General features: G+C 53.3%; 4 protein-coding genes across 4 annotated transcripts; 2 read left to right on the forward strand and 2 right to left on the reverse strand.

Moving 5' to 3' along the window:
• Positions 1-6166: 6166 nt before the first annotated feature.
• Positions 6167-8233, reverse strand: CTHT_0063810 (uncharacterized protein; the record flags this gene model as incomplete). The annotated part of the gene is made up of 2 exons (XM_006696624.1): positions 6167-7473; positions 7579-8233. The coding sequence occupies 2 exons, from the start codon at positions 8231-8233 to the stop codon at positions 6167-6169; spliced, it is 1962 nt and encodes a 653-aa protein (XP_006696687.1).
• A 2381-nt stretch (positions 8234-10614) lies between these two features.
• Positions 10615-11428, reverse strand: CTHT_0063820 (60S ribosomal protein eL30; the record flags this gene model as incomplete). The annotated part of the gene is made up of 5 exons (XM_006696625.1): positions 10615-10710; positions 10900-10948; positions 11127-11164; positions 11228-11323; positions 11381-11428. 5 exons carry the CDS (start codon positions 11426-11428, stop codon positions 10615-10617), a joined length of 327 nt encoding a protein of 108 aa, XP_006696688.1.
• Positions 11429-11809: 381 nt separating this feature from the next.
• Positions 11810-12774, forward strand: CTHT_0063830 (60S ribosomal protein uL16; the record flags this gene model as incomplete). Its single annotated transcript, XM_006696626.1, has 3 exons — positions 11810-11854; positions 12092-12476; positions 12545-12774. 3 exons carry the CDS (start codon positions 11810-11812, stop codon positions 12772-12774), a joined length of 660 nt encoding a protein of 219 aa, XP_006696689.1.
• A 2759-nt stretch (positions 12775-15533) lies between these two features.
• CTHT_0063840 (uncharacterized protein) lies at positions 15534-17537 on the forward strand (the record flags this gene model as incomplete). The annotated part of the gene is made up of 1 exon (XM_006696627.1): positions 15534-17537. One exon carries the CDS (start codon positions 15534-15536, stop codon positions 17535-17537), a length of 2004 nt encoding a protein of 667 aa, XP_006696690.1.
• Positions 17538-20861: the final 3324 nt, after the last annotated feature.

Genomic DNA, 20861 nt, shown 5'->3' on the forward strand with positions numbered 1-20861 from the left:
GCGCGGTCACTGCGCCAGCCCGCCCTCTCCGTTTTGGGTCTGGCTTCCACGCTTTCAGGCGCTTCCCCAACCCAAAACGGAGGCGCGACACAGTGTAGTCAGCCCAATCGAGTATCCGAAAGCCAAGGGCAAGGGCGCAAGAGCGTTGTCGATCGGGTCGAGATCAATCGCCGACGATTCGACAGGTCTTCGATGGAGTCGGTCCAGTGTCTCCTCTCCACCGTCACAGCTCGAGGTATCACCCAGCAATCGCCAGCTTTTTACCGCCGACGGTTTGATTACGGAAGGATTCTGGAAACACTAGCATTTTTTATGATAAAAGATATCAACGTGCAGCGAGAGTGGCGGCGAAACCTGGAAACGTGTGAAGCGAGCGTTGGACCCGATCAAGCCAGAAGTCATCTCTAAACCACGGATGGCACGTCCAGAGGCAGCCCGATCTGCTCGCCGCCCTGGCGAGTCGGTTGAGGTACTTTTACTGGGTGGATCGGTACCAATGGATGACGTGATTCCCCTAAATTTGCCACAAAATCTAGGTGAGAACACGCGTACCCACAGGTATCTTTGCCGAGGGGCAAGTCCCAGGCAGTGACCGAATCCCTCTGCTGCCCATGTGCTGCTCTTCCTATGAGGACGTCCTGTTAAAGTGTGACATCGGCAGTGTTTTGCAGCGCTGTCCCCGGCCACCGGGAATGTTGCATGAACGGATTTCGTTGCGGCAGGCCTTCATCTGAGAGCAAGCGACTCCGGGGCGGGGTCTCAATTGACCAAAGTTTCTATCAATCAAATCAAGATTTGCCTTTGCTTGCCTGCGATACACGTCGGCGGCCCGCAGTTGCAGGCAAAAGTCTGGACCCCGTTCTCGGAGGGCGGCGCCAGTGTATGTAAACAAGCGAATCGAAAAGAAAAAACAGAGGTCATCATCAACCCCGCCAGGAAAAGGTGATGACGCCTTCCAAGATATTGCCGGACCCCGCTTTCTGACTGTCGGGCGGTCGGCAGAAGTTCCCACGCAAAAAAAAAAAAGAAAAAAAAAGAAAAAAAAGAAAAAGAAAAAAAAACAGCCGACATGACCGCTGTTGGCAGCGATGACAGCGATGCGGTCAGTAAGAACGACGTTCTTGATGGGAATATCATATGCCATATGATCCTCTTGCAAATGAATGGTTCCACACTGCCGAGGACAAGCAATAGGGTGAGCAGTCATGAAGTTGTTTCAACCGCTGGGACGATAACCCAACAAGGCTCGCCTCACCGCTCGCTCAGGAACAAAAAGCAGCAAGCAAGCAAGCAATCTGTTTAATCTGGTGCTTTCTCTCGGGGTATCGCACATGTCCGTCTTGCTCTCTCCATATGAGTACGTATGAAGAATTCATCATGGAGACCGAATGTTGATCAACATCATCGATCAACCTGACTGGGTCCATGAAACTCCGACCCGTTCCTCATCGCCGTCCGGTTCAGATTCAAATGAGCGAACATGTCCTCACCGGAGCGGGATAACACGGCACGGGTCGGTATCTGTTCCATGATTTCCATCCATCCATCCAAACTCCAGTGTCACCCTCCTACCTCTCCCTCATCGGCGTGCCATGACTCCATGAAAAATTGGGTCATCTCTGGCTCTCAAGTCCGGCTCAATCTAACTATCCACCTCTCATAGACGGCCAAGTGGACGACGGAACGGATGGTGACACACTTTTGGCGATGCGCGCTACACACCCGGCAGTTTGGGTGGCATGGGAACGGGAACACACTATTTTGGGCCTCCAGCTCCAATGGATAGATCGTGAATGTGCGAGTTTTTTTTTTTTTCGTGCTCTGTGGTTTTCTTCCTTTGTTGTTCGCCCTTTTCTGGGTGTCTCGAGAATCCAGAGCGAGCACAGGGGCCTCGTCACCACGTTGAGGTTCCGTTTCGGTCCTCTATTGAACTGTCTTTGCGCCGCAAGGGCAGGGCAGAGAGACTGAGCGTTGTAATTGTGCCACAACCCTGCGCCTTCTGCTACTGCCTGAAATGCGTAGGTGATTCAACCTTTGCTATTAGGGATGGGAAAGTCTCAGTTCGCTGCTCGAGACATTTGCTCGCTGTTTCTCCGTCGTTGGGTGGTGCAAGTACGTACCTTTCCACCACCGTATTTACACGTCATTACATTACTTGCTACATCCCAATACCGTAAACTGTACCATGACGGAACACAGCAGCGCAGACTGTAACCGAGACCCGGCCGTTCCGGCAGGGGCCGAAGGGCCACCAGGGGCTCTCCCGCTCCTTGGGATGCAAGGCCCCCTGTCAGAGAGTCTCGGAACAGCTGCAGGCAGTTGAGGCAAACTTCTCTCTTCGGGCTCATCATCAGCAGCAGCAGCACTTCCAGCTCGTCGGGTCAGGATGTGCAGGGGCTGCAGAGCGGTTGTAAAAACGCTTAAAGAGCTTCCTACAAAAGCGTTGATATCTCCGTTTTCAGTAGCTCGTCCGTAGCGGCTAGCACTGAGCAAACCGGTCCCTTTCATACGACAGTCATCAACCTGGTAGGTACTTAGATTTAAGTCCAGCAACATAGCTGCCTATACAAACAAAGTGTTTAAACCACTCATGTCGAGCAGGGCTGGGCGTGAGAAGTGAAACCGGCGAAGGGGCCAGGAATACCAACGGCTGCGTGACACGTGGTGCGGGTGGGAACGGGCCTTTTTTTTTTTCTTGCTGGGTTGCGTTTGCTGCTTTGCTTGGCTCTTGATGACCCCTCCCCCTCCTTGCCAGCAGCCCATGTCCCCCCAATCCAACGTCAGTCCCCCATATCGAGACGGGACAGTGTAAAAGTCAAGGTAGGGCAGCTGGCAGCGCCTCTTCCCCAAGAAAAAGTCCCGTGATGCAGCCAATCCCCATCCGACGCCATCCCCCATGGGAGGATTCGCTGCAGAGGCGTACTGGGGGATGCAAGCCTTCCTTTGCTTGCTTGCTTGCTTGCTTGCTTGCTTGGAACTTTTTCACTTTGCTGGGGTTCAACCACTGTATTCAACCAAAAGTGACAAAGCTGCTGGTTCGGCATGACGATCGGTAACCAGACATTGAGAGGACGAAAGGTTGCCTTGGAGGAGAGGCTCGCTGCTACCCTCCCTACGCACTCATCTTGACACTGGAATGCTTGGGCTCACTCTGCTGCACGCAGAGACTGGATGTAAGCGCTGGGCAGAGATACAACGTACATGGGGGACCTAGATGGTTCTCACCATCCGCACTCCGCTGCGCAGGAACCCGCGGGGCAGCGAGCACCATCGCTTCATGACGGGCAGCGCCACGGTCCACGTAGACTCTGGGGTCCGGAGCTCCCCGTGCAGCAAAGTCTCTTCGGAGATTCGGAGAGGAGTCTAGCCCCTGTTTGATGCCGCCTGATAAGGCATGTTGCTATTACTTCGCGAGGAGTTCAAGATGAGTTTATAGATTACATATGCTTGTTTACTCCGCGCGGAGATCGACATGTATGGCGGCATCACCCCCACGGATCAAGGCATGTAGATGCATCTGTGGCCTGGGTAGGTAGGGAGCCGACATCCTGTAGGTCTGATAGGTACGGATACGGAGGGATGTGCTTGGGTAACGGTGAAAGGATGGATCAAAGTTCGACAGCAGGTGACCCTGCTGGTCTGTATGTCTCTGATGAATCGCCAGATGTCGCGGAGACTTGCTCTTGCGAATGAGATCTCGCATCTAGCTGTCTGGGGTCTGTGATTGGCGACGAGGGAAAATATCTCGTTTGGGAGAAGATAGGATTCGTCATATTGAGCGAGGGGAGCGGATGGTTGGTTGTTGACTTTGTCTAGGGATGAACTACCATCCGGATGTCAAACAACACTTGGCACTCTTCGGCTTTCTATATGGGAAATAATGACAACTCTCTCCAAGGGATTATCATTATCAGATTTCGGCTCTCCTTTCCAAACGGCCGAGTTGTCTGTGCTCTGAGGAGCCAGTAGCCTCTAGCCATCGGGCCGCATGTACGGCCCATACACAACATTAACTCCCGAACCATCACAACTGATCAGAGTCAAGAAGCTTATCTCGCGTCAGGCACAGAGTTTGCTGTGTGACTCTGCTACTGCTGAAACCCTACCTATGCTGTGTATTTTGAGATATCTTCCGATACGAGTCTGTGGGCAGCCGTGAGTGTTGATTCACGTGAGCAAACTCGAGTCAGTATGACATAGACAGCTGAACAATTAGTCTTGGGATAACTTGGAAGGACTTCTTCTAATCTCCTGTCCAATCCTGTCCAGTTTTCTAAACCGAGTCTCACTTATTGCTCGAGAAGCTTGGGGAGAAGACTGTCTTCTGCTACGCCTTGCAGCCATGACATGAGGATTAACCCCCATCCAACTGACTCTCTGCTCATTATTTTTTCCCCTCTCAGCCAACAGGCAAACTACCTTGCTTCTACCTTACCGCGATATCTTCCTGTAGGCCGACGAAGACTCCTTCTCACACAAATTCTCTCACATGCTTGACTTCTCCCCCACGCTTGACCCGCATGTCTATGTCTGAGTGGTTTCCCTAACACAAAACCATCATCCAGTCAACAGTGCCTTAGATGGTAAAATACTGCCGTATGGGATCTCGAATCATCCAACCGTCAGCCGGGCACCACGGTACTCTGCTGTGTGTAAGGACTTACGGACAAATAGGAAGATATGGAGGAAGAAGCCGGGGTGGGGGTTCGGCTTGTTCTGGCGTAGGAGTCATGAGAGGCAACCCCATATCCATACTTGGTTCAATTGGGTGAATAGACTTAGTTTGAAGGGAACTGGGAAGGAATTCTGTAGTTCCTTGATGATGAAAATTATGGTGACCAAGTTGGATGGCAGTATAGTGACAGTCGAAAGCTCCTGAAACTCAGTTCAAGGACTGGCCTGTCTTCAGCTTAGGGCTCTGTCAGCAGAGGAAATTTCTCGAAGACCGAACATCACCACAACCTTTTCTATGAGAGATCCAAATCCTCCTAAGGAGATATTGTGCAGATGTGATATCCGAACCCGAGGGAACAGCCTAGGGATTGTTGACTATACATACTACCTACTGTCCATATGCAAAACCAGCGAACTGGCTGTGTTCAGAGCATAAAACCATCAGTTGAATGTGTATGAAAACGAGAGATGCTAGCCGTAGTTTTTTTTTTAAAAAAAAAGACATCATCTTCAATGAGGTCAGAAAGCAGCATGCCTTGCGTAACCCAATCAACAGCACCAAATCTATCCTGTCGTGACGGAACTCCTCACTCCTCAATCACGATAGACATACCACCTGGGCCTTCATAGCAAGGAATTCAAGTGATAAGATAAAAAGAGTTCATGAAAGAAAGACATTAAGTGTCGATCATTCATCAGACTCAGGATGGGATGGCTGGATATCACTAGGATGGATGGAGAAGATGAAAGAAAAAGAGGAAGCCGAACTGAACTGCAACAGAGAATCCCCTTACTGAGCTCAACAATACATTGTCACCTAGCCCATGGACGCTCCAAGTCGAAGCTCCCGTAGCTGACCAAAAATAGTTCAGCAAGACAACCTGAAACCACCAAGACAGAATCCAAACAATCAACATCACATATCTTGGGGGGTAAGGACATCAACTCTTCTCAAGAGGTAGACCTCCCCACACATATGTCCTCCAAAAGAGAAGGCAGAGGTAACTCAAAACTCCAAGAAACTCATCCACGCTATCATTTCACACCATCTCATCCTGTCTGTCTCATTACTGTGTCTGTTCATCGATCGTCAGGGATCAGTATCAATCAATCACTCAATCAATCTCTATCCACAGCCCCCGCCACAACCATCAAGAAAAGTGTCCACCATTCATCAACTGTTCATTGTGTTGTGTGTGTTGTCATGTCATATCAGAAATCCTTTCATCCTCCCGCGATTAGAATCCAAAAACAAGAGGGGGAATGATGAAGAAGGGAAGAGAAAAAAAGGGGGGAAGAAAAAAAAGAAAACGCGAAAAGAGAGAAGGAGAAAGAAGAAAAGAAAAAGAGGAATTAAAACCCATGGAATCGATCGATCGTGTCTGAATGGAGATATGTATCCTCCCCTCTCCCTACCCCTCAACTCCCCCTTTTCTAGACATGCACTCAGCTCATCACCTCCCCTCTTTCTTCCCTAAGAGGAAAAAAAACTTTACTCCTCGGCGGTATTTCTCCTCCCAAACGCACTCCCCACCCAACCAACCCAACTCTGCCTCTTATTCTGTGCCTCCTTCTCCGCATTCGTCTCTTGCACGAGCCTAAGCGGCCTAGGCTTATTCCCAGTGAACGTAGTCGCCTCCCTCTCGCGATGCGTCCTAGGCGGACTACCGCTGGCGGGGGTATCCCCGGTACCTGTCGTCACACTCTCGCGATCATCGCCCTTACTAGTAATGGAGCTCGTCTCCGACGAGCGCACGCTGCTGCTGCCGCCCACGGCGATGGGGAACCCGCCACCGCTTGCGCGCCGGCTGCCCGGGATGGGGAAGAACGTGCCGCTGGAGCGGAAGGAGGCAGGGGAGAGCGGGCCGCCCGAGGTGTGCTCCGGAGAGGGCTTGTACATGGCATTGACGATGGATGCGGCGCCGGTGAATTGCTCGCTCATGGGGCGGGGGCGACGAGCGCTGGTCGAGCGGGCCAGGCCGATGGGGATGCTGGGGGCGGTCTCGGGGTTGCTGATGGCCAGGGCGGTGGGGCTGGACTGGTTGGAGGTGAGGATGGTGGTAACGGGGCGCGGCTTGGGCTTGGTGGTGAAGTTAGTCAGGGGGCTGGGGATAGACATAGTCTTTGCGCGCTGGAGGAGGGATGGCTGAAGAGGTTGCTGAGGTAGCGGCTTGGGAGGAGGGGGAGGAAGCTCCTTGTTGGTGTTGAGCTGCTGCTGCTGCTGCTGCTGCTCCTTGTCGCCGACGGGGTCTTGCTCCAGGATGTGTTCGAAGCCCTGGCTCTGCAGCAGGCGCTCGATAATCTCGTTGATGTAGAGGGTCAGAGCCTTGTTCTGGTCCTTAACCGACTTCAGCTCAGCCTCTAGACGGCGCGCTGCCTCGGCTTCAGCCTCGACATCGGCTGCGTTCAGCTCGTCGGCGAGACTGGTGCCTTCGTTTCTCCTGCCCTCAAGAGCGGCCAGGGCGTCTTGGTTGGCGGATGCGCCGCTACTCGAGTAGCTGCTGAAACCAGTCGGGGCGAAATCGCCCTTCATGGTGCGCTCTTGGAGCAGCAGCTGGTAGCTCTCATTGTCTTCCATCAGCCTAGCGTTGGCGATGCGAGCCTCCATAAGCTGGCGCTCGACCTCGGCCAGACGACCGCCGTCTTGGTTCTGCGCTTCGACCAGCTTAAGCTGTGTCTCGGCCAGCTCGAGCCGCAACTGCTCGATCACCTTGTCCTTTTGCAGCAGGAGCTTAGAGTTGTTGCGCGAGTCGCTACGATGAATGGACGAGGGAGGAGCGAAGTTGCCGCTGTCGACACCTGAGGAGTTGTTATTTGCTGGTTCAGTTAGCGGAATTCAAAAGTGAGTCAGGAGTAGGGAAGGAGGGAAAAAAAAAAAAGAAGAAAAAGAAAAGTGGTACATACATTGCCTCGAGGGTCTGTCTTCGTCCGAGTTCCTCTGAGCAAGGCTGTCCTTGAGCCTCTGGATGACAGCTTGCATCTCCTCCTCGCGGCTGGCCATTTCCTCCTTCTCCTTCATCATGGCACTGCGCTCGGCCTCGTAGATATTCTCCATCTCGCGGATCTGGCGGGCGGCCTCGCGCTTTTCGTTCTTGAGCACCTCGATCTGCTCCTCGCTCTCGTGCAGGCGCTCCTCCAGTTTGGCCTGCTCTTTCAGTGCGTCGTCCAGCTTGCTTTGCAGTACCTCGACCTGGCGCTTGTACTGCTCGGACTGCGACTCGGCCTGGGCCAGGCGCTCCTTGAGATCGTCTATGATTGCCATACTTTCGGCACGGATGGCCTCTTCGCGCTCAAGGTCACTCGAGTTGGCCAGTTTGCCGTTGACGGACGCGCCATTAAGGCCCAACATGGATTCGCGACGCTGATGGATGGACTGACGGGCAGAAACAGGAGTGCTGGGACGGCCAGAACGGGTTGTGCGAGCTATGCCAGGGGCAGCGGTAGCTGTGGACGATGCAGTCGGTGACGAGGCTGCTCTACCAGCGGTCGGTCGGTGCGGTGTGCCGGTCGGCGTTTCACGGCCTGATGATGCCGGAGGCTTTTTGGCGACGCTCGCCATTTTTTTTAAAAAAAATATTCAGGAGAGTGAGAACAAGGCTTGTCTAGAAGAGCGGCGACGGGGAGACGGGGAACGGGACGCGGATCGGGCTGAGACCGTAACCTCTCTCCTGGAAACTGTAAACTGTAACCTGGCGTACTCTCGCGTACCCTGTACTGTACTGCTCCTTGCCGTGACCGAGGGTGACTAAGTGACCCGACGGGGTGTTCTGGATGCCAACTCCGTGTGCTGTACAAAATAATGCAGACGGGCGCGATGCAACCTTCGGGGCCCTAGGATGGGGATCCGTACGCCGTGGAAGGGTAGCCTGAAGGTGGAACGACGTTGTGATGCTGTGAACCGCTGCGTACACCGTATACAGTACTCCCTACTCCCTCTGCCGTCAGCTTCGGAACCTGGAACAATTGCTGACTCGCCTGGTCCTGGGCTGTGGAGGGCTGTGTGGACTGTGGACTGTGGACGGGTGTGGAAGCAGGAGAAACGTGGGTGGACACTGCTCCCGTCGGTGGTAACAACTGGAACTGGAACCGTTGGGGACTGTTTGAGCCAGTAGAAGCCCGCTGTAGAACCCTTGGGCCACGCGAGCGCGACCTAACTGTCTCTCTGGGCACCGAGATCTGCGGTGATGCACGGGTCTCACAAGCACGAAGTAAGACAAGAAAGAAAGCGAGAAAGACTTGAAAAATACTTGCTTTGAGTGTTGCTGTGTTTGTTTTGTGCCAGGGAGAAGAGAAAAGGAGCGTCAAACCAACCACCAAACAGAGAGACAGACTAGCCCTGCAGCACTCGGCCTTACCGTTGACTTCAGTCTCCTGTTGCACTGGCGCCCCGTGGGCGCTGCTGGTGGCCACTGGTACCGTGGTATTTTTGACCCAAAGTGGCGTTTAAGGGTCCCAGGTTACTCCAGCAGCAGGGGGGTATGGGCGGGACGTTGCGTCTGGCGCTAAGATACGGGTTCCTTAACGAGTTCAGACGGCCCCCTTTTGTTCCATAACTCCCGTTCCGTTGTTTGGATAGAAGCATGTGCACTCCTTTCAAAGATGGCCTGTGGGTCATGTCTTTGGTCAGCCATTCAAACGGTCAGCATTTCAAACGGTCAGCATCAGCCGCAGGGCTGTCCATTTGTCAAAGCGTGGGTGATGTCTGGTTCTATATTTTCTCGAGGCAATGCTCTTGGTGACACACCTGCATGCTGGACTGGTTGATATGGTTTTATTTTTGTTTCTACCTTTCACTGCATCCTGTTGCACCCCCCCCACTTCCTTACGCTTTGCAAGCGGCTTCTCTTCGCTTTAAGCAATCGCCCCGTTTTGAAAGAGGCCTGTTGCCAAGCCAGAGAGGGGAAGTTCATGACATGCATGTGGTCCAAGTGACTCCAGTCGTCTGCTCCAGGTCTTCACCGCTCCCCGTGTCATATCACTTGCAGTTGCTGTTGAGAAGGGGCTCAAGAGAGAGCTTTCAACTCGTGCACAAATCGTCCAACATCCAGCTGTTTTTCTCCGGATAGGATTCTCAGAACAAACGAGAGATTCGAGTATCGGGGTCTCAGACGCAGGGTCTGCAGGATCGGACCCGGTGTCCGCTCATATCAGAACATTCATGCATTGATGCTGTGGAGTGCTACGTTTTTGTGGTGTGTTTCATGGCCTTTGCCTTGGAAAATTGGTGCCTTTGTGCATATAGACTCCACGACTTTAACCGAGTCTCCTAGACATGGAAAGGGAAGTTGAAAAGTTGGTGTTGATGATGACTCGGAGCATTGTCCTGGCGTCTTAGCTTGGATCTGGAGGAACTGAAAGGGTCGTCCGCTTGATGATGACAATCTAGCAATTCGATGCAACCTGCAGCTTTGTCGTCACCGAACATGGTTCATCCCACAACTAGAAATGGCACGGAGTCCGGCAAACCACATCCATGTTGCAAAGATCTACGACTAACCTACACAGTGCAACCGGGGAAGCCGATCTTATCTGCTACTTTGATGATGTATATATGTGGCATAGCAAACCAGCCCAATTCTGTTTCCGAGCCTGTGCCGGTCGGCCGGTCTCATTGTCATTAGTTTTTTTTTTTTTTTTTTGGGGGGGGGGGGGGTAAGCCAATCACAAAGGCACCCGATATGTTGACAAAGTTCTCTCTTAAAGAAGCTTGCGGCAAACATGGATTGGTAGCTGGACGTAGGCTAGAATCCCGAGCTGTCATAAAAGTACAACTAATCTACGGACTGCCCCCCTGGGGCTCATCCGAGGGTCGAGCAGGGACATCAAAAAACTCTCCGTCCTGGAGGTTGGATATCGTCAAGGCATGCCGTTTTATGTTCCCGATTTCAAAGCCGAACGCCGTACCAATCCCAAGCCTGCCGATGTGCTCATTTGACCAGCTTACTGCTGGTCGGCAAGGATATCACTGTCACCGGCATCGAGGATGGCCATGGTGGAGCAGCGGAAGAGCTTACCACAAGCGGTACCAAGCTCAATCTGTCGTGCAAAGGAGTAAGCATGAGTACGGGCACCCTCCAAAGTCTACAACGAGACTTCTTCTCTGGGCAGACCTCAAGGATCCTAATAAAAGGGTCCCTTTGGTCACAATTACGAGCAGAACGTTCGTGATTGCATCCATTCGAAGAACTGCATCGTTGTCAAGGGGAAAGGAGGTTTAAGACTTACGTTGGTGCCGCTGTAGTGGTGGACCGGGGTCTTGGACATCATCGAGTAGCTGTTTGTCGTGTCAGCGCCGGCCGTCATCCCTTATATGTGGTCCCAAGGTTTGGCATGTGATTTAGGATGCATGGCTGGAGCACTTCTAAGATATCCGATCGCCAACAGCCAAGCATGCCTAATCAGGTCCATCTCTTGGAAGTTTGATGCTGCAGAGAAACCGAGGTATCACGTACTACTCAAGCTCAGACTTGCGCAGCGGGGGAGTGTTGGCCTGAAAGACGTTAGCATCCGAGCGTTCACCCTGACTTTTAGACGTGAAGAAAAAAAAACGTACAGCAATGAGAATGAGCTTGGCCTTGCCGCTGCGGAGAGCCTTGAGGGTGCTGCGGTAGCCCAGGACGACCTTGCCCGACTTGATGACGAGGGCAAGCTATTCATAACGTCAGTGACGGCTCCTTGTGCACAACTCCAGGTTGATGATGCGAACCTTAGCACCAATGGACTGGGCTTCGGACTTGGACTTCTTGGGGGCCATTGTGACTGATTTTTGCTGTCGAGGAGTCGAAAGAAGGCGGCTCCGGTGGTGATGTCCTGGGTCGTTAGGCGTTGGCAAGACGGTCAGTCGAAGATGAATTGTAAACCTGGAAATAATTCATGCGAAGGGACTTTCTGCTACGAAGTGTGCAGGCGAATTCTCATTGGTTGGGACGGAGAAGTGTGGGTGTCTCTCTGCAAACCCTAAGTGCCCCACTTTTTCACGGCTCAACTCAGCCGGCCGATTAGGAATGTTGATTGGTAATCTGGAGGGCGAATTTCGCCAAAAAAGCTGAGGCTTCTCCGTCGTCGTCCCTCTCCCTCCCCCAGAACACCCAGCGACCACCCACATCCGTGTCATCGCCGACCCAAATCAGTCAAAATGGCCCGCCGTCCTGCCCGTTGCTACCGGTACTGCAAGAACAAGGTAAGCGATTTTGCACGAGAAATTCGTCGTTTTCACATGGCCTGGGACGGTCAGCATTTTTTCGCGAAGGAGAGAGATGGGGTGATTGGTCGGTTGATAAGAGCCTGCTGGATGGGATAGGGGACCAAAGGGTCAAGAGGAGGAACTATTGGATTTTTCTACGCCTGGACATCATTTTTTTTCTTGGATATACTCTTCGATGATATGGGACGATATGCTGACAGGAGGTGTCTCTAGCCGTACCCCAAGTCGCGGTTCAACCGTGGTGTGCCGGACCCCAAGATCAAGATCTACGATCTGGGCCGCAAGCGCGCCACCGTCGATGACTTCCCTCTCTGCGTCCACCTCGTCTCCAACGAGTATGAGCAGCTGAGCTCTGAGGCCCTTGAAGCCGCTCGTATCTGCGCCAACAAGTACCTTGTCAAGTATGCCGGCAAGGAAGGTTTCCACCTGCGCGTTCGCGCCCACCCCTACCACGTCATCCGCATCAACAAGATGCTTTCTTGCGCCGGTGCCGATAGATTGCAGACTGGTATGCGTGGTGCTTTCGGCAAGCCCCAGGGTACCGTCGCCCGTGTCGACATTGGTCAGATTCTGATCTCTGTCCGCACCCGTGACTCCAGTACGTTGCGCTCCCCCCCCTCCCTTTACATCTATACCTGTAGATAGCCTAGATCTAACAGTGACTAGACCGCGCCATTGCCCTCGAGGCTCTGCGCCGCTGCCAGTACAAGTTCCCTGGCCGGCAAAAGATCATCGTCTCCAAGAACTGGGGCTTCACCCCTCTCCGCCGCGAGGAGTACCTGGAGAAGAAGGCTGCTGGCCGCGTCCGCGTCGATGGTGCTTATGTTCAGTTCCTCACCAACCACGGCAACCTCGAGGAGAACATGCGTCGCTTCCCCGACGCCTTCAAGGCTTAAATGCGAGTCTTGGAAAGGGGGGGAGAGGAATGGGTTTCTTCTTCTGGCTTGAGGGTGGCGCAAACGGTCATTTTGGGACTGAAACGAGAGCATGTTAAGTAGCATCATGGTCTTGCTTCGGGCAGAGTCAATGGAACCATTCACGCAGATGGGTCTGAGATGGGCACATAGGACATCTCAATCATCGGTTGTCGCTCTCGTGTCTTGCCTTTGGTGGCAGCTTATCATACTGCGGCTGTGATCTTGCCTCTTGTGACTCGACAGGATCGGACTTGATAGGCACAAGGCATGCTCCACTAGGCTAATACCAAGCAGGATGTTTATTCAGAGCTCGCCAGTTCTAACAGTACATTACAGATATCAAACGTCCTGATAAGCGCTCCACGATGGGCCATTGCCGCGGCCAGATCCAAAATGGGGCCGTACGATGGTGTTGTGAGCGTTGGGCTGATGAGGCAAGAAGTCCAGAGGATTGGAGGTCTGACTCTGACATCATTCAGCCCATCTTTGCATGGCGGGGGCTTGCCGCAGGAATGACAGCTCCCAACTCGGTGAGCAAGACAGCAGCAGGCAGGACAAGGCGGACCAACCAACACCCAGAGGCTGGGTTTTTGACTGGGCAGGATGAGATCATTGATTCGTTCCCACTCATCTATCAGGTGCGTTTTCCATGCTTTAATGCCTACAGATTGGCTGTGTCTCAATGCCTTATGGATGGCCTTGGTTTCCTGATTTCCCCATACATTTGACAGGTTTGCGGAGAAGGTAAACCTACATGATCATGCGCCAGGCTCGTGCATGTCCTCCTGGTTTCTGCCCAGACACACAAGACTCCTCATTGTGCAGTTGAGATGAGGAGAATAATGGTTAGGTAAACGATGCGGGGCAAGAAGTTGGGCAATCCTATTGTTCACAATTCTGCATTGAGAGCAAGTTTGGATGTATGTCGTCTGTAGGGGGCTACGTTAGGTTATCATGAACGGACGAGCGGCAGTTAGCAAAGCAAAGCGCTGCTGCAGCCCAGTGCTGCACTGCTGTTTTGCTGATCCTAAACTAAGGAAAAAAAAAAAACAAAAAAACATCTTAGCCTAACCTAACTAACCTAACCCACGTTTTGGAGCTAACCTAAGTGTAGGCTAAAGTGCTGTTTGCTTCCGATACCGAAGAGACGATGATACTGTCAACATCCCTGGATGGTGGTGGAGGAAGTGCCGTTCCGAGATAGCTTCTTGCACTGAGAGTGGAAGTTCGGCTCTGATACAGTTTGAGCCGTCCCGCTTCCGGTGCTCGTCTAAGAGACACTAGGAATCGTTTCATAACCCAGATTTTATTGATTACTCATTCCAATGGTGGTGATGGTGCCCAAGCTGTAATGGTTGAATGATCCAGTGATGCAGTCCATGGTGGCGGGCAAAGATGCTGTTAAGACCTGAAAAGGTGGGGTGAGAGGGCCGCCCTCAGAGAGCGGGCAGACAACGATGGCTGGACGGTACGTACGTACGTACGTGACACGACCTCATGCATGCAGTTCACTCCCCCCCTCTCCTCCTCCTCCCCCTAGGGGTTGTGACCATGGCTGCAGGAGGAGGCTGCGTGCTGCGTGGACAAGGCGTTTGGGTATAGAGAATATGGACGGATATATGGAGTGAGAAGGGGCTTGGTTCTCGAATGATTAGGTAGGTTTGGGGTCCAGTCACCCAATTGAAGTTCCTTCGGTCATCATTGATGATGGTTGATGGGAGGCACAGCATGTCAGAGCAAAAGTGCAAAGCACGGCATCCAAGAGGATGGATGATGAGATGTGTTGCTGGCTTTGCAGGTCATATGCTGGCCGCCTGTCGCTGGCCACTTGGTGGGGCAGACCCGGATCTGAGACGGTACGTTACGAAAGTTTCCGTATTCGCTAAGCCCAGCTGGGAGAGACGGCTATCACATCCCGCGCGTGCTGAGTCGCTGGGAAGCTCCTCCACTGTGGAAAGAGTGGAAAAAGCTTGGTTGCGCTAGTGGTGCAAGCAGGGGCTGGTTCCCGTGCTTCTGCTTGGTTGCTCTGGGATCGCGCAGCAGCGTCGATGGCGCACACGATTCGTCCATGTTTTGTTGTTACCTACCACAGCCGCTGCCGCTGCCGCCGCCCCAGCTCCCAGCCCTGTTGTTCTTTTGCGTCCTGGGTCTTTGGTCTTGCGATTTATTTTTTTTTTTTTTTACTCCGTAAATTGTATTTTATCCCCTCTGTCTGCCCGCATTTTGTGTTCGATTCCCTTCTGGTGAAAGCTATTCAGTGTCCTTAGCAGTGCTACAGCAGACCGCTTATCGTAGATCGGCGCGTCGTGGCTCGTCATTGCGGTCTGAGCTTCGTTGGACGGCGTCATCCTTCTCTTGGTCAACAGTCAACAAAATCTCAACAGGTTTGTTTCCGAGAACGGGATACAAAGCTTGGATCCGTCTCACCGCCTGCAACAAACACGCGACCCTGCATAATTACGGCCCCCTCCCCCCCCCCCCCAAAAGGCCAGTTCCCACGCTGGGGCAACCTGTCAAATCCAGAAACCCTTTAAAAGAGGAAGCCTGCGAGAACCAAGAAACGTGCGAAGCATTGATCCAAGACCAAGCGCCGAACTTGACCTCGTCCTTGTTCGAGTAGCGTAGCAACGGGAACGACAACACCCCGCCGAGATCACACCTCGAGACAATAGCATTATACTACTGACGATCTATATACACATAGCCAGCCAACACGTCTGGCTTACACTCAACAGATTATGGCCTTCCAGCAACCCACGCGACAGTTTACGCAGCACCAGCGAGCAGCAGCGCGCGTCGGTTCCGAAGATGGCGACTCCGTCATCCTCTCGGCCCATCATCACAACCAGCACATAGGAGCCCCGAGCAATGAGTCGCAGACATGGGTACTCTTCACCCCCGGCACCGATTCCGGTACCACCGCGTCATACCTTGACTCGTCCATCCAGGACGACCAGACGACCCCTGGCCGCTCGCATGCCAGCGATCTGGGGAGTCTCGGGACGATAGCCCGCTCGTCACAGCTTGGAGGAGGGGTATTATCCTCCGCGGTGGCGCTTGAGTCAGAAGAGCCCGCTTCAGAGAGTGCGATAGACGATGAAGAGTTGGATAGCTTAGACAGCCACCTCCCTGAGTTCCGGGCCGTGCCGAATCCCTATACCGGGCAACCAGACGACCCGATTGTGGCGCCCGTGCTGCCAGGGCATGATGGGCTAGGCTCATTTCACTTCGACGCGCATGGAATGATCAGCGACGAAGTGCAAGAGAGGCTGTACGCCTTCGAAAGGTACAACCCCAACCGAGTCACTCGCGGACTGGACGGGTTCACGCTGGCCGAGCTGGAGTTCGAGAGCGAGGAGGCACAAGAGATGGAGCGCATGCGCAGGATAGAGGCCTGGCGGCTTGAGCAGAGCAGGCTCTTGCTCGAAGACATCCAGAGGGAGACCCGTAGGAGGAGGATGTCCGAGGCGTCGGCGGCTCTTTCTGCAAGGCAGGATTCGCTGCCCTTGGACCCGGAGGCGATCGAGAAGAGCATTGCCGATGAAGAGGCAGCTGCTATTCACCTGGGTGCTACGGACTGGCATGATCAGGACGCGCCCAAGGCGGTTGAGAAGGAGGAGGACGCAGAGGAGAAGAAGGAAGGCGAAGCTGAAACAAGTGAGGAAGAGGAGGGTCTCCTAAGCCGCATCGCGCGTAAGGTTATCTGCGACCTGATGGGCATCGACGACAAGCTGCTGGCAGTCCTCTTCGGCGAAGCCCTGCCAGACGAAGAGATGCTCGAGGGAACTGCCACGCCTAAGATCTCCCCTCAAGCCATTGCTGAAGCACAGACGGAGTACGACAAGGCGTGGCAGCTGCGGATGCTAGACCGCATCGCCCGCGAGCTAGGCATGCTGGTGCACCGCATGTCAACCCATTCTCCTTCATCCTATGCCACCTACAAGCGGGTTTTACACCAGCCACTGCCGTATGCCGGGCTCCCCGTCATCCCCGAGACCCCAGCCGCCGCCGAGGCGGCCAAGGCAGTCAGCAGCAACAGCAGCAGCAGCAACGCCGAAAGCCAGAAACAGCGTTCTCTCGACGGTAGTGTCGCTTCTATGCCTCCATTCAAGCCCACCATCACCTCCAAGCCCAATCTCTTCGAAGAAACCCGCACAACCTCCGTCCCGTCCGAATCTGCCCACCATTCTCAGTTAGCCTCCGATTTACCGGCGTTTACCCAACAGGAATGGGAACAAGACCTCGACATCAAACTCGTCTTCCGCTACCTCCGCTCGCGCTTTACCTCCTCCCGGCAAACTGCCCCAAGTTTCACAAGTGGCACATCCCACCTCGCAACATCCAGCACCCAAGACGTCGCCGCCAAAGCAGCCCGCGTGCGCCAACACCATCCCTTGGTTTCCCACATCCACCACCGCTCCCGCACCTCCTTAGGCAGCGGTCCCGCGGGCGGCGAGCGTCGCTCCACAACAGGGGGGATCATACGGCCCGGTAGTGGGTCTGTCTCGGGAAGGCTGCATCATCATCATCATCATCATCATCATCACTATCACCATCACCACCATCACCATGGTATGGTGGCGGGTAGCTGTGCGAGCCAGAGCACGAGACGGACGGGCAGAAGGAGTAGTATTGCGTCGTCGAGGGCGTCGTCGAGGCATTATTGGGATATTGGGGGGAGTAGGGCGAGTGGGAGCGTTATTGCGAGCACGGGGCCTATGGGGAGTTGGGGGGATGTTTGAGGAATATAAGAGGCCGAGGTGCAAGCTTTAGTGTGTATTATTATTGATGAAGATGGATGGGTGGGTGATGAGCATAAGAGAAGCGCATAGTTATTACTATATCGTTACTAAGAGCAAGGAGAGCATATATGGGACTGTTTTGCATGGGAGAAGAGGCGTTCGGATAGTAAAGTTCTGCATTGCATCTACTGTTTAGATTATTGGATATATTGGATATATTGGATGTTTGTTATCCAGAAAGACAGACAGACAGATCTATACGAATGGGAAACAGAACAGAAGAGAGATGATAATAAGCATACATCAGTCTCAGACAATTACACATAGCTACATATAGTTGCATAGGAATATAACCCAATATCTCAATCCTGCACATAGCTGGCTCTCATTGTTGAGTGTGAGGTGTACCTGATGTTGGCTGGTTCCTCGACGTAGTAAGCATTACTACACAAACAACAACAGAGCAGAGACATAGCTCGAGATTGTCTCTATCTACCTAACTTTTTTTTTTTTCCTAAGTTGTCCACAGACCACCATTGGCTCAGGATGTCCCCACTGATGTTGAAGATACCTAACCAGAATTTGCGTTCACCGTTTTTGTTCCACAAACTGCAGTGATTATGGTATTGAGCTCAATTCCCATGTTCCCATGCTGCCCCTCTGCACGCATCATGTGAGGAACACTCCGGATGGCTCGACAGCATCCCAGAGGGGGTTGGAAGGGAAGGCGAGGAAAGTTGGGGGGGGGGTTGTTGAAGGGCTTTACAAACAAGTCTTATGCCAGGATAAGTGTTATGGCGATGATACTAGGGGAGGGGGCCACGGCATTTCATATCTCTTGTGGATGTGGATGTTTTGGCCTGAAAAGGACAGTGAATGGATGTGAGCATGAGCACCTTGACGAAGGGCATCATTAGGTGTTGGAGATGCCAAATGCACGCTGATATCCATCCCGCCTACCTACCTACCTACCTACCTACCTACCTACCTACCTACCTACCTATCCAGGAATCACACATCTTCAGCCTCATCCATTATCTTACGCCTTACCGTCTTTGCCTCGACAGACCTTCATCCCACTTCTTGTCCAGTTTTGTTTTTTTTTTTTTTTTTTTTTGGTTTGTTTTGGTTTTGGGGAGGGGGGGGGGGAAAGGTATGTACAGAAGTCACTGTGAATCATGTCACAGTGTGACCAACATCCACAACCCCGGATCTTCCCGATCGCATGCGTGGTGATGGGAGCGGTTAGTGCCAGAGCCAGAGGGGTCCTGTGTCGTCATTTTGCAGGATGAAGCCATGGATCGAGCGGGGTGATGGATGATGGGTTGATTTAAGGGGCGGGTGGGTGGCACGACAAGCTTCTGCCCCATCATCCATAACCATCCTTCCCGGGGAAGTAAGATTTTAACCTACGAAACTCGACTTTCCCATTTCCCATTCTTAATTAGAATGGTTGCCCCTCCATTCCGGTTTAGGACAGTGCAGAAGAGGGGAGGGGAATAGGGTTGTCCATGGTCATGGGAGAGGAAGGGGAGATGGCGATCATGTGTATGCTGTTGGATGCCACCTGCACCACCACCACCACACACACACACACACACACACACACACACACACACCACACCATCCATGGGTTTGGTGAGACGATGGCTGGATGTGAGAAGGGTAAGAGAGTTGGAGATACATAGATAGGCATGTACATTGTGGGACGGAGGGGTGAAGTACCTCTCGCGAAGGCGAGACAATTGATATCCCAAGACTGGAGCGGAAGAGTACAACCGCGATGAGATAAAGATAGAAGAGAGAAAAAGAAGGAAAGAAAAAGACCCATTCGCAATGCGACCCATGTCTGGTGACCAGCTCGCTCACCTGCGACGGGCCGCTCACAGTAATTACGATAACAAAAGAACGGCAGTGTTCCTCCAGTGCTCAGTGATGCTGGCCAAGGGATCACCAGTTGGTGAGTACTAGAAAGAGAGGCTAGGAGGAAGAGAGGGGCAGCGCATCAAGCAAGGGAGGGGGAGGAAGAGGGGGAGGAAGGGGAAGAGGGGGAGGAAGGGGGGGAGGGGGGGGGAAAAGACATGAAGAACAAGTGTCTGTAACGGGTGCATAACATAACGTACGGATCCAACAACGACGGCGGTACGTACATAGCTTCCATACTCGAAGCGAGACGCGAGACCGGGCTTCCAGCCAATCATAGTGCTTCAAATGGCCCACATACTTTAATAGAATGATAGGATACAGCCAATCACAGCGAAGCAGACACGCAGGGTCGCGTCGTCGACGCGTTGCGCAAGGGTAACGGGGCCAATCATCTTTTTCGAGCTTCGGCGGGAGGACTTCAAAATCAAAATCATAACAAACAGTGCTGCGAGTGACCAGACACGGCAGTGTTAGAACCAACAACGGCTAGTGTTAGTGTAGACGGCTGTGTGCGAGCCTACCGCCCTCTTCCGTTGATCGCTCAGGCAAGTGACATTGCCTGTTGCTGTTAGGAGAGAAGCAGTGCGCAGCGGAAAAGGGGATAAGAGCAGAGAGAAAGGGGGGGAGAAGGGGAAGGGGACGGACGGACAGAGGGGGACAGAGGGGGACGGGGCTCCACAGTTTGCATGGGACCTAGGACAGGATTGGAGAATTGGCAAGGATCGGGGGAGAGAGGAAGGCGGGAGAAGTGTTGTGGGAAGGGGTTGGCTTGGCTGCTTGGCTGGTGGTGGTGGGTGTGGAGTCGACGCATCGACGCATCAGCCACTCAGCGTCAACTACTGCAATGGGCTGCCGTTCACGTTCGGCTGAGGTGGCAGAACCCCAGAGCAGGAAGTTTCACGGACCACCCCGCCTCATCCATTGCATGAGAGAGCAGCTCGCAGCTCGCAGCTTTGAGCTTGCACTTGACTTGACCCTTACGAGTTACAGTTCATACGCCATACTAGCTTTGTTACTGGCGACACTCGATTGTATTGCCGCATTTTCGCATTTCGCATTTCGCAGTTGGGAGTTCGCAGTTCGCAGTTCGCACGCACCTTCGCTCAGATTGGGCAAACACAAAACACAGCAGCCGTCAACGACCCCCCCCCCCCGACAAAACTGCGCAATCCAGCCCTCGCGACCAGCACACGCCCAGAGCCCACATCGAATCACCTCGAATCGATCCAGGAGCACGAGGAGAGCTCATCTGCGCCATTTCTGCTCCCTGGCGACGCTCCGCCTGTGAGCGCGACAACTTGCGACTGCGCGCGGGAGTAGGGTTAGTCAGAGAGAGCCACAGAAAGATAGAGAGAGAGAGAGAGAGAGAGAGAGAGAGAGAGAGAGAGAGAGAGAGAA

Source organism: Thermochaetoides thermophila (assembly GCF_000221225.1).
Source record: "Thermochaetoides thermophila DSM 1495 unplaced genomic scaffold scf7180000011821, whole genome shotgun sequence".
NCBI classification, from domain to species: Eukaryota; Fungi; Ascomycota; class Sordariomycetes; order Sordariales; family Chaetomiaceae; genus Thermochaetoides; species Thermochaetoides thermophila.